The 13,211-nt window shown below is 32.4% G+C and overlaps 2 protein-coding genes across 6 annotated transcripts in view; one reads left to right on the top strand and one right to left on the bottom strand.

The window, feature by feature from the left end:
• Positions 1-5,135, bottom strand: part of LOC124355068 (angiogenic factor with G patch and FHA domains 1) — a 104,634-nt gene extending 99,499 nt beyond the window's left edge. For 3 of the 4 annotated variants that reach the window (XM_046805995.1, XM_046805996.1, XM_046805993.1), the window contains exons 1-2: positions 5,002-5,135; positions 375-584 (exon numbers count right to left, since the gene is read on the bottom strand). In XM_046805995.1, the coding sequence (XP_046661951.1) occupies positions 375-563 (189 nt within the window). In that variant the 5' untranslated portion in view covers positions 564-584; positions 5,002-5,135. Of the gene's footprint in view, positions 1-374; positions 585-4,855 lie in introns of all 4 variants that reach the window. The other variant, XM_046805994.1, reaches the window with a different exon arrangement.
• A 3,175-nt stretch (positions 5,136-8,310) lies between these two features.
• The window catches only part of LOC124355067 (myocyte-specific enhancer factor 2), a 191,080-nt gene continuing 186,179 nt past the window's right edge, over positions 8,311-13,211 (top strand). For both annotated transcript variants that reach the window (XM_046805992.1, XM_046805984.1), the window contains exon 1: positions 8,311-8,422. The gene's annotated coding sequence lies outside the window, so the exon portion shown is untranslated. The remainder of the gene's footprint in view (positions 8,423-13,211) is intronic.

The raw sequence follows: 13,211 nt of genomic DNA, 5'->3' as shown, positions 1-13,211 counted from the left end.
GATATCTTGTGAGAAAACAGCGAATGACGAGGTGGTCTAGTCAAAGTATTTTACATTACATGGCGCAAGCAGCAAAATTATCTCATCAAAGTAGCTAATACTTGTGTAATTCGAATTTGTGGATAATTTGAATCGGTTACTGGTACTTTGAGAGTAAAATTATCCAATTTATACTACCAAAACATTTATAGGATGGAAATGTTATCATTTTATAAGGTTATATTCAAATAAGTATCTTGTATGAAAATGCTTTTGCATAAAACATAACAAAAATGTTTACATTTTTTTAAACATCGCGTACATCACAAATGATTTAACATTAAGTAGAGTAACAATACTAATATTCAAGGTATAATAAAAAGTTATGCACTAACTTCCTTTATTTTGTTGTAAAGCTTGTGAATAAGAGAACGTTGTCTCAAGATGCATTCTTGAAGCCGCTGTATAAAGGCTAGTACTTCTGGAAGATCTTTCAAAACTTCTTTGATGGAGTTGCTTGTCGTAAAATCATCTTCTGCCTTTTCTTCTACATTATCCGTATTATTTTTCAGAGATTCATCCATTCCATGTAAAAGAGTAACTACCTGAAAAAATTCATAAAGAACACTTTTATATACATATTTATCAAAGTACCCATTGTTTTTAGAAATGTTAAATAATCTTTTGATTAAAACTGATGACCATGTACAAAAGTACTTCATATTTTTCATCATATGTAACTTACATAATACACTCTAGATTTCTAGTAATGAATGTTTGTTCCTACATCAATAGCCTATTTATTTCTCTTTTATCCATTGTCAGACATGTTATGTGTTGTCAAAGCCTATACATTACCACACTTCTGTCTTAGGACCCGTATTATTTTATTCTCATTCTCTTGACTTTCCAAACTATTTAACAAACTATGCCATTACATTTCTTTATAACGATGATAAAACCTTAATGTTGAACATTAAATCTGTTCAAGAATTGATCACAAACATCTTTATAGTTTTCAAGCTATCTGGAAAGAGATCTCGTATGAGTTAGGAGAATATCCGTGAAAATCCAGATATTACTATTTTTTAAAGAGGATAAAACCTATTTTTTGGAGCTCTAGACAACTAATTCACTTGGAATTTACATGAACACAACCTATGCAAGAGCCAAGCTCTGCAACACAGCTGTAGTTAGAATCAGATAAAGAATGTAACTAATTCATAGACAGCAAAAATAATATATTTAATTATTATTACATATTGATTAGCAGTATGGGGAGAAACATCCTCCTCTAATCAGACTATAAAACTAATTCAGCAAAACAGGAGATAACACTGTTGGAACTTTTTTAGATTTGTCCACAAATTTGAGAATCCACAGCATAGTAAATTAATTTATGTGATACTAAATATCTGAGCATTGTGATTTCAAAAGTTGAGCTGAATTTTGTATAAGCCACTATGGCACACACATTGGCCAATCTCCACACTAACCGACAGCTTATAATTGAAGCTGGGGTGTATGGCTTAATTTATGGTTGTTTGGTTTTACAAGACCACCATTAGACCAATTTATATTTGCCTTGTTTTGTGGTTAATGGTGGTGCAGTAGTCAGTCCTGATTCTGCCCTCCATGGCATTCAGTGTCTAGCTTGCTTATGTATCAGTGAAGTCATGCACTCCAGTACCAACACAGCTCTTCCTTTTATTTGTATGTGAACTGCAGCGCTCTGTGCTGTAAGAATGCTTCAACGGATGAACTCAAGTTACTTGCCTAGGCATGTGCATATAATAAATAATTTGAACAATTCACATATTTGTTTTGATCGTAACTCCCAAGTGATCATAACCCACACAGCAAATATGGCAACAGAAAGGTCTCCCTATTGACAAAGGAGTGTAGATTTGGTATGCGAATGTATCAAAGTTGATCCAGATTGTTGCGGGCCCAAATTTCTGGTCCTTAAAAGTCCCAGGTTCCTTCCCAAATATATATATATATATATATTTTTTTTACAGTTTTCACCAATATAATAAATTGCGGTTAGAAGCAGCAAGAAGTATATTTTATAATTATTATAATGAAGTGTATTATTATGTATGAATCACGACTGGCTTTTGCCACAGAAACTTTTTACTTATAGTTACTTTTTATGTGCAGCATGGTCACCTTTGACTCAGGTAAACAAGTTTTATCCACTGTTTATGCTGATTTTAAATGCTGTCACTACCTGCTATGTTATTACATCAACCTAATCTACAAGATAAATGTTTATGTATGTCACGTTTTGAAGCTTTTATAAGGTTTATTTCCTTACAACTAATTGAACATTGACAATGTGCAGCATGAGTAAAGAATGGTTCTTAAAGTAATCACCATATATGTTGGTGCTCACTGACAGAAACAATTTTATAGTTTCACCAATTTCACTTAAAGCACCTTAGCGCTCAACTACACTAAACTATCTGAAGCAAAAGTCCACCGTCTTCATGAATCTCTGCACTAAAATAATGCATCATTATAAGTCACCAGTTTGACTTATATTGCAATATGAATACTACAGCCCTTAACAATGAGGGAGCCGTACCAACTCTTAACAGTCATCTCCTAGTACACTAGACCTATCGTTCTACCCTTGTACCCCAATATCTTGCCATTTACAGTTAGCGATGTGCTGCTTCTGGACCTACATAAGGTTGCCTAGTGACAGTATTTGCTATGCCCAGTGTAGATTCTAGTTTATGACATACAACATTCAAACCTTACTATGTATAATTATTCAAATTCTCTACTAGCTATGTCGTTCCTAGTCACATGTGAACCCTAGTATAATATAAAGATTTTTGGCAAAAAAATTTCAAAGATTTATTAAATTCCAAATTAAGCATTAAAAAAAAACTTATTAAACTTTGAATCTAAAAAAGAAATATATTCAAAAATAAATTAGCCTCAATGTCTAAACTAGTACTTTTAGCCCATTTAATGACATGTTCTAAAATCATTGTTTTATCATTAAAATTAGCAGAAATACAAGAAATTATGTGTACATGAGTAAATCTGAACAAATTGGTCTACAGACACATGGTCAGTCTAATGCCTGGCGATCTATGCAAGCACCGACACTGATAGCTCCAGCTCTTCACACACCAATATGAGGCTTACAACCAATGGTTAAATATGACTTAAAACACAATCGTGATTTTTTATAGTTTTATTTAACTGCTCATACATACACACACACACACACACACACACACACACACACACACACACACACACACACATACACACGTCCACATAGGCCTAGGCCTACGCTGGGTAGACTTTAATAAGCAGCCTACACTTGTTATTCGGTTGTTTTTATTGAATTGTTCAACTATTATGTATAGTAATTTTACAACAAACAATCAATCGAGTAATTAATATTTTGAGTCCTTGAAAATGGCAATACATATGAGGAATATAATTATGTGAGATATTTCTTAAAAGTGACATGATTTGTTTAATGGCTTCAACATGTGGGTTTGGCTCCTAGTAACCCATGGGGAGAAATTCTTTCCTCCATTCCCCAAAAAGCGGATTACTCATTGATATTGATATCAAGCTGGGCAAGTTACAAATATTGTAAGGTTTCTTTGATATCTAAGACTAGGCTATAGTTGGTTTTGTTGTTTTATAATGTTAGTCTTAAATTTATGTTTTCAAAATTTGTAATGTATGAGATTCTTCTTCTTACGGTAATTTATTATAACTCTTATTGTGGACGATTTTTATATATCAAAGTTGGATAATATATCGAACCATTCAATAAAAATAACCAAGTATTGAGCGTAGGCCGCTTAATAAAGTCTCCCCCCTACGCTAAACCTCCTTTAGAAGACTATGGCCATGCAAACTATGACCTGCACTAGCTCAAAACCTCACCTCTCTGCAAATGATCTTCATAAAATACAGCTTATCACTAATCTAACTAACAAAAAAAGCAGATATTTTCTCCTGATAATAAGCACTTTGATTGATAAAGTACATTTGACATCATATTTTGAATAAAATGGCAATAATATTAACCCTGTGAGTGCCAACGTCCGATTTTACCGGACGACAAAAGTTGGCCGAAAAGTGCTGACGGCCGATTTTACCGGACTTTCAGGAAAAAGTCACTAAAAATTGTAACTTTTAATATTTTTAAATAATATCATATTGAAATGTTTTTGAAGAATCGTTCTTTTCAAAATAAATTGTTATAGTAGTACACTTTCGATCAAACTTTAAATTATGAAACTCACATAAACATTTTTTGGTTGCCATAGCTACCGGAAACAATGTGACAATAGTTTCTTAAAAGTTGTATAACTTACTCATTATTGAAGATAATATAAATTTCTCAAGATTTACAGACAATTGCATACACTTTCCAGTGATATGGACTAAGAAAAGGATATGAATTTTTTTGGTCATAATAATTTGGTTGAAAAATGAAATTAAAAAAAATTTTGAATTTTTTTTAGGTAAGTCAATTTTTTGTATTCCTAAATTTAGTGTTATGGCAACTTTGTTATTTTATGTTAATTAAACAGAGTTTTCAGAGAAAAATAAAAAAAGAATCATGTTGATAGCTTATTAAATAATCGAACTGTGAATTTTTTACTAAAACCTTGCAAAATGCCCGCAAAAGGGCTGGCACTTTTAGGTACACCCACTAGAAAAATACCTGGCACTTTTCACTCACTATACCCACTCAATAAATACTTGGCACTCAAAGGGTTAACTATAAATGTTATCTTTTAACCTTAAAGAGAAAAAGATCTTAAAGAAGTACACTTAACTACTTTGTTTTTCAAAGAATTATGGCAACAAGATATGGCATACAAACCGGCCGACATCCAATTCCAATCTTGAATCTAAGTTCATACAATAATTATGAGATTGCTTTCCTAGAATAATTTTCAAATACTAGTGAAGTAATAATTTGTTATCAGTATAATATTTACATTTATATCATACAAATAATTCACTCACACGTCAAGATGAATTATTAAATAAAGTGCATTGTGTGACAATTTTAGCGACTTAACACTTGGTTAACTAAAACATAACCTCAAATACAAAATATGGATACTGATGATACTAGATACTGTTACTAGTAGCTTTCGGCTTCTTTTTTTTTTCTTTTTCTTTCGGCTTCTGATATATGATAGTTTATTTATTGGTTGGCTTCAAATTACAACTAAAAAGCTCGACGTTGTATTTACTCTTTTAAGGCTAGCACAACTGGCTTCAGTTGTTCTTAGTGAGACGAATTGTTTTTACGTTACACTTTCAAATTTTCTTAATCTGTTTTAGAAAGTGCTTTTATAGATAGATATATATAAAATATGTGCAGATGCCGATATATTGTACGAATTATATAGTACTAAATATTCGTAGTTGTATTTAATATCAGTATAATTATTAACTACTGAAATTATCAGCTACCACTCTTAGTTCGAAAATTATGATTTGTATTTCAGTTGACACTTTTAGAGAACCTGTGTTTGCGATCACGTATTTTTATTTCGACAACGAGATGAATTAAAAATAAATTTGGAGTGACCAGTCGTTTAAATATGGAAAGAACTACCCTCTCGACATTTAACTTTAAAATTACAATTCTCAATGCTTAATCATTTGTGATCTGATCTAGAAATTTGGTCTTTTACCAACTATATTAAGTGGGATCTTTTATATTCGTCGCCAAAAACAGAGGTAGGTATTTAATTATGTACTAATCAAAATCTAATTCGATTATACAGCAGTACCCGCATTGATGTATAGAAGCATTCGTATGTAATTACTAAATACCCCCTGGAATCAGAACTGTGTACTATCTCAAAGGTAGGTAGTTTTTTGTTCATCGCCAGAAGTACGATGCAGATTTAGTATAGTCTATAGGCAAACACAATTGAAAGATTAAGGCGTTAAGCATTGTTATTTAAAAGGTTGATTAAAAAAACTTATAATATACTACCTAACTTTTACAATAATCTCTTTTGGAGAAAGCTTCGTGTGCACAATCCAAATTTATATAATAATTTATTTCTGTTCTTTGTTTTATAGACTCGTGGGCTGAACTAAGTTTTAGTATGGGTCTTTCTCTGGAATACTAGTCGGCCGATACTAGACATAATATGTGTTACAGAGGGAATTCGTGGATAGGCTGAGATGTAACAGCGCAGATTAATAGGTGTGTGAAAGAAGCTTCGACATTTGCTCTTTCCGCTCATCGTATTATGGTAAACTTGTTGTTTTTCTGCTCTTGTTAGAGTTTTGTTTGGTTACAATGCATTAAGAAAAAATATAAGTTTACTATTTCATTTGTACAACTGTTCAATAAGAGACCAATTCGTACTCAGCTTGTTTTAAGTTAGAAGTCATTTTTTCTCAGTCATTCGTGCTTAGGTTTAAGGGTTTTCTGATTGCAATTTGCTTAAACTGTATGCCACAAATAATATAAGAATAATATAAAACTTAGCAATATTGTTTAAAGTTTAAGGTTCTATCGGAACAATTTAATGTTATATTATGTTCTATGTTATATTATGTTCACTTAAGGTAAGAATATATAGAAACTCTTCATTGCACGTATTCCTAAAATGTCCTTTTCACTTCTTCCAGAGTACGGTAACATGATATTCAGAATGGACAAAACTGTGGGGAGGGACCACCTCCTGCCAAGATCCCATGAGGAGGGATAATGGGAACTATCTCAGTCATGTCACTTTGGTAGAAGGAGAGGGTAACATATATTTCCATTCAAGTGGGCAGGGGGAAATATTCCTTTTTTGTAGGATTTTAAAAGTCTTTAACACCAAGGGAGCAGACACTTTCTAGTAGTCATCCTCCATAGTAAACTAGCTGCAACGACGAGCATTTTACCACAACATTTGTGGTTAGTTTGGTATTCCTGGATATTCATTATGTTTCCCAGATTTAAGCAATACATTGTTTTTTTTCTGTACCCAGTGTAGGTTCTACGGGCAGGTATAAACCAGCCAAAAGTGAACTCTCCTGAGGTGTTAAACTATGTAACATAGCATAATATAGTTGTTGGCGTAAATGTGATGCAGAAAGTGTTGACTTATTATCAGTCTGTTTGAAAGCTGTAGTTGCTTACTTATGTTTTATATCGATGGACGTTTCTATCATGATTTACAGGCATATTTGATATGCGATACACAATCATTTTAAAGATATAAAAACGGAACAAATCCAGTAACCTCAATTACTCCATATAAGAATCTCAGTATTATTCTCGTTTATCCAACTTTTCAAAGAGTCCACCTTTTTGAAGAATGAAAACTCTTTCTATTTTGTTTTTAATCTCACCAATATCTTATCCCTTCTCCACTCAAACAGCCCGTTGAGTCTTATAATTTTAGTGGCTCCTCATTTACGAGTTGGTCAGGAGAGGCATTTCATAGTATGGAATAAATCATTGTTTGCAGGCAAACTGAGTTTTAAACTTGTTATTATGAAAATGCATTTCAACGAGTCTCGCAATAGCTACATTTATGCGAAGCTGTCATTTTAAAAAGGGTCTAGTACCTCCCACAAACTGAATGATGTGCAAGCCACCACAAAAATTTCACCTCAACTTAATATTGTATAACAATATCATTCTGAATATCCTGAGTAAAAATTGTTATTTGTGGCTCATAGATCTTGGAGTTTGATTATATTGATAATACAGAATTTTGTCTTTGTCTTTTACTGTTACTGGACAGTTATCTCTTGGGTTAACAATGTTTGTACAACAGTAGATTAAAAGATTAGGATTTGAGAAATTTAATTAGTTTTTATGCTGAATGTCTGCAATTAATTGTTTTGTTACAAATTCACAATTGATTATTACATTTATTACTTAATTAAGTATATAATGAAAGGTATAGTATACATTTATTTATGAAAAAAGTATTAAAAACTCACCTAAATTTATTATTATGCCCGTATTATTGTTTTATAAACTTATTTCTTACACTATTTATAGTGTGAAGTTAACATATGAATCTTTTACGTGTTTAACCTTTACATATTTGGCAACCCTGCAAATTATCTTGTCATGTAAACTGTTAGTTATCAAGGTCATTTGATGCCTTGGGTTATGGAGGTTGCCGATCAATGATGTCATAATGACATCATCCTTTGTAAATTAAACAAGTTCTTTACAAATGATAATATAAATTATAAAAACATTTAGAATGCGGTTGTACAATAAATAATTTAAATAAAAATGTATTTTAAATACAATTAACAACAATATATGATTCATTTGAACAAGAAATAAATCGTTCCTTTGCAAGGTTACAGACAGCCCGCTCTATCTGTGACGTCAAAGGAAGTATTTAACATTTTGTTTGCTTGTTGGTAGCTGTGAGGAGATTTTGGAATTAATCCTGATCAGGTATATCATAATGATTTTAATTGTCTAGTCATATTTTGTTGTACGTGAAATTACTTGGAACATATGTTCACTAGTGGTTCTGAACCTATTATTGTAGATAAATCTTGTATTATGGGTTGGGAGTGTATGGCGGATTAGATCAATAAACCTTTCAAACCTTAAGTTAACTGCTTCCGATAATAATATTGACATTCCAGACAAAAATTAGAGAAATGGCTGGTATTTCACGATTTCAGTTATCTTTGACATTAGGCTACTATATTAGTAAACAAACCAACTTACCTGCTCTAACCTTCACTCACTGTAGTAAATCTACAGATAAGGTAGCAATATATGTGTGTGTTTTTATAATTATGCTGGGCTTTTTACACATATTAAAACGATTTGAATTCATTTTTAATGTTCTAAATATCTGAAAAATCAAATGAAATACATGTACAATTTTTGATACTAGTTTTGTATTCTAACCTGTCAACAGTCTAAACAAATCAGTAGGCTAGAGTATCATTTCAACAGAAGCAAAATGGCCTGGCAATGACATTGGAAGTACCTTGAACTTGTAATTAGTAGGCTGTAGTTGTTTTATTTCATAAACTAAACATCATATCACTAAATAGAGTAGTGTAAATAATACTTCGCCACAAATGTACCTTCCAGAAGTGAAGTGGTTTCACTGGTTAAGAATTTTTTGGCAGTGAAAATACATCATCAATCGAATATAAAACATATTGGGTTTTTTATCAATAAAAAAATACCCTTAGGCCTATAAAAACTTCTAACAATGTCTATTAGATATATGCAATATGATCAGTTAAAATATATTCATAATGATTATTAATTAGGCTAATTGTTATTTACATTACAGTTGGATTTAAAGGAATCTAATCAATTTTATTTTAAAGAATTCACACCAAGTTCAGAGCTTGTAATTAATTTAGAAAAAACCTTTGCAAACATATGTGCATATTAAGTTACTTTGAATATGATTGTCGTTTTTGTTTATCATAATATTTAATGTTATACACATGTTTCAAGCTAAGATGAGATATCATTAGCTGTTATTGATATAGCAGCTACCATATTTTATATTTTATTACCATTTCTGGTTCTCCGGATGTGTTGAAAAATTATGCATAAAATGCCAGCTTCCATGAAACTAGATGATGACAATCTATGCGTATACTGCCAGCGTCAAGTTTTACGCATGTTTAAATAATAAATTTCAATCAATATATTAAAAATCAGTTATTTAATGTGAGCATCATGTTTAGAACTACTCACTTCAATATTATTAGAGAAAAAATGTATATATACGAGGGAAATTTTAAAAAGAATAGGTAGCCTAGTTAAAATATTTAGACAATCGCTTCATAGAATTTGGCTGAACATAGAAAACATTTTACATTAGCCTTATGGATAACCAAGATGGCAATGAGAAAATCAGAATAAATAATTTGTAAATAGGCTGATTACAGTTGTTTGATATTGTAACATGTGGTATTAGGTGGATTGTTTGATAGACTTTCATTACACTCATTCAAGATCAGGGAAGTTATGTCTGACTGGTTGCATGCACTGACTCATTCAAGTTTAAAATCATTGGCCAAAATCAGCAGAGCGTATACACAATCTGTGTCTCATATTAGTACTCATTTTATCATATATTATTATTTGTGATATTCTAGATATCTCGAGAATTAATTATTAGACCCTTTAGAACTTTTATATTTTACTCAATAGTAGGCTACTATTTCGAGGAATGTTTATCGTTCATCGCTATAAGCCCAGAGCTGCCATAGTCCGTGCTGTGCCCATGCTCTGAATGGGTGGCCTCCGTTTAATCATCTTAGTTTATTTGTATTTAAACAAGTTAAAGTTTGATTATGGTGCCTGTTCCTCCCATGATATCTCAGCACTGAGCGTTAGCAAAGTCTATAACTCAGAATAACATCTTGAGAATTCAAATTGAGCTTAAAATTAAAATAATTTTGTTATACGAGTATTTTACTTAGCTATCAGTGAAGGTTCTGGCAAAATTCTTCTTCTGTATATCTGTTTTCTGCTAGATATCTCAAGAACGAATTGTGCTATGTGCTTAAATTTTAGATGTAACATCATTTCCAATTAAGGCAAAGTCGTGTTTGATGATGAACATGTTCCTCTATGGGATTTGATTGAGCGTTTATGTAGTCAAAGTATCAGCAGGTTACCTCAAGAACGACTTTATTTGTAGACTTTAAATATTGCTTGAAACTTTATTTCACTGTAGAAAAAATGAGTTTGATGAAGGTGCGTGCGTATCCATTGGATTTGACAGCATCATTGAAGTCTATTCACTCAGTAGGCTGACAGATTTTCTGTTCTGTCTGCTTGAGGGTTGTAAAAATTCCTTTAATTTTGATTGTCTGTCCGTCCGCAGGACATATAGTGAATAAAATGAGCTACAGACTTTAAATTTTGCATCCTAATCCAGCAAAGCTTGTTACGCAACATGTGTTGTGGCGTACCCCTACCTTGTATACGTTTGAAAGATAACTTTTTATGCTATTTTCCAACGTAACTTAATCTTATGTTCAATTTGAGACACTTATTGTAACATGACACAAGTTTTTCAGTTCCAACTTTTAAGAAATCCGCCACTTGATGATCAAACATTTGGATGGATTTCAAATGTTTAATCCAAGACCTGTTGGACATGATCTGCAAAATATGTGTTGTCATGAAGAAAAAGAATTTTTGAGCTCAGTCTTCAAAGTAATTCAGTGATGTATCCTAGGAGGCCTTTGTTTTTTTGTTTTTTTTGGTCTTCTGTAAGAAATTTTGGAATTCAACTGACAAAAAATTTGTATTAGCAAAGCTTCTTCACAAAATTGATGAAAGTTCAGTGACCATAAAATAATGGTTTTCATTAAAATTTTCAATGATTTTCATTGACATGTCTTCAGTAACCAGTCACTGTTATTCTCTATGTGAACATTGAGACATTTCTAAAATCAGTACATCACTGTCTCACTCTGCCTTCAGTCATTATTCTATTCCAAAAACGTCACAAAGATGGTGATGGATTTCAGTTGGTTTGTAGTTTTTACCAACATAAAAACTAATCACTGTAGCCTAATCACAAGAGGGAGGATTTTCAATCGTAGCACACATTTTAACTAGTCACTGTGAAACTGCCCACAACAACTGCTTAATGCATATTGAGTGTAGGAATCTTTTTATCCCAATATGGCGTCTTTAGTGCTGAACTAGACCCAAATGTCTGTTACTTTCTGGGCAACTCTTGTATAAAAAATAAGATAGATTTAATTTAGTTTAGTGGAGCTGGTACGCACAATACTGACGTCTTTAAAATTATCCGATTCACAATAGTTATGTTGATGAACTACATATGACCCAGTGAAAGCCTATTCATCATCTTATCCCATCTACTACCATTCATAGAGTTGCATTGAAAACCTGTAGTTGTGATTCTCCTAAGGCATCAGATTTGTAATATGTACAACAAAGAAATTTGTGTCCCATTATGACCAAATTCTGTGTACCGTATAATATAGTTATGCAAGAAAATTATGTATTAGCCCCTTCAGAAAAAATTATATAATTTTCGGATATATCGATACTTGGTCACTTTTATCATGACCGTATAACCTTCAAAATAAAATTTCCAACAATGCAAACCAAATTGAATGAGAATGTATTGTCCTGATTGGTGTAGGCTACTATTGTTAAGTTTGTCACTTCGGTTGCCTTTTCTAAATCTTGAGACTCTGCCCATAGAAACTTGAGTTGATCACTTAGAAACTTCTACAAAACTGGCAAATCATCCAGAGTTTTATCAATGCCAGATCCATAACATTAAATATTGGGTACTTTGGGATTATACCGACCACACCAGTATGAAGAACACAAAAATAGAAATTTATAGAAACAAACATGATAGAACGAAAAAACAACTCTTCAATTACAAAATTACAAACTTACAAGCATTTCCAGGTATTGTGATCGGTATTGTTGTCGCTGTTATCTTATCTTTCTCGAGAATCCTGATTACGGCAGGCCGCGCGGCATCACGTGATTTGCACGGTACATCATTGCCTTTCCATTACAATTCAATTTATATTTCTGATTAGCCCCTCTAGAATTTGATATTTTACTGATAGGTACTATCTCGAGGGATGTTTTTTCTTTCGTCGACATCAGCGCGGGGCAGCACCGAAGGTGCTGCCGAAGCCCGCGCTGATGGCCGGAGGCACTCGCATTTTGGGTAGCGGAATGTGATCAAGAATAAAAACAAGTTTTGAGTGTTTTTTTAATAAAAAGTTTAGTTTGGTAAATGTTTGTTTTTGTTGAATTTTTGTGTTTGGAGAAATGTAGAGGTAAAACACGGAAGTACAACAAAGCGATGCACCAGCTGAACGGGCGGCGAGACTCTGCAATCACGTTATCTACTAGACGCTCGACTTTGACCTCTGTCTGAGGATGGGGAGGTGTTTGCGATAAGACAATTCCTGTTTTATATTGACGAAATATTGTTCTACGCTAATCTAGTAATCAGTAGAAACGAAATGTGAAATAACGATTCATGTCTGGGTGTGGTCGGTATAATCCCAAAGTACCAAATATTGTACTGCTGATGCAATTTACACCATGTCTATTATAAAATTACTGTGGATGAACGATTCACAAAAGGAACAACCTGTTATTTATTTAATTATTTAATATAATTTTCATGGTGAGAGGAAACTGTACATAGGTAGGCATGATTTTCCTATATCAAAGGGTATCC

This window comes from Homalodisca vitripennis, chromosome 2 (assembly GCF_021130785.1).
Source record: "Homalodisca vitripennis isolate AUS2020 chromosome 2, UT_GWSS_2.1, whole genome shotgun sequence".
NCBI lineage: Eukaryota > Metazoa > Arthropoda > Insecta > Hemiptera > Cicadellidae > Homalodisca > Homalodisca vitripennis.
The sequence above is the reverse complement of the archived record's forward strand: the minus strand, read 5'-3'. Positions and strand labels throughout refer to the sequence as shown.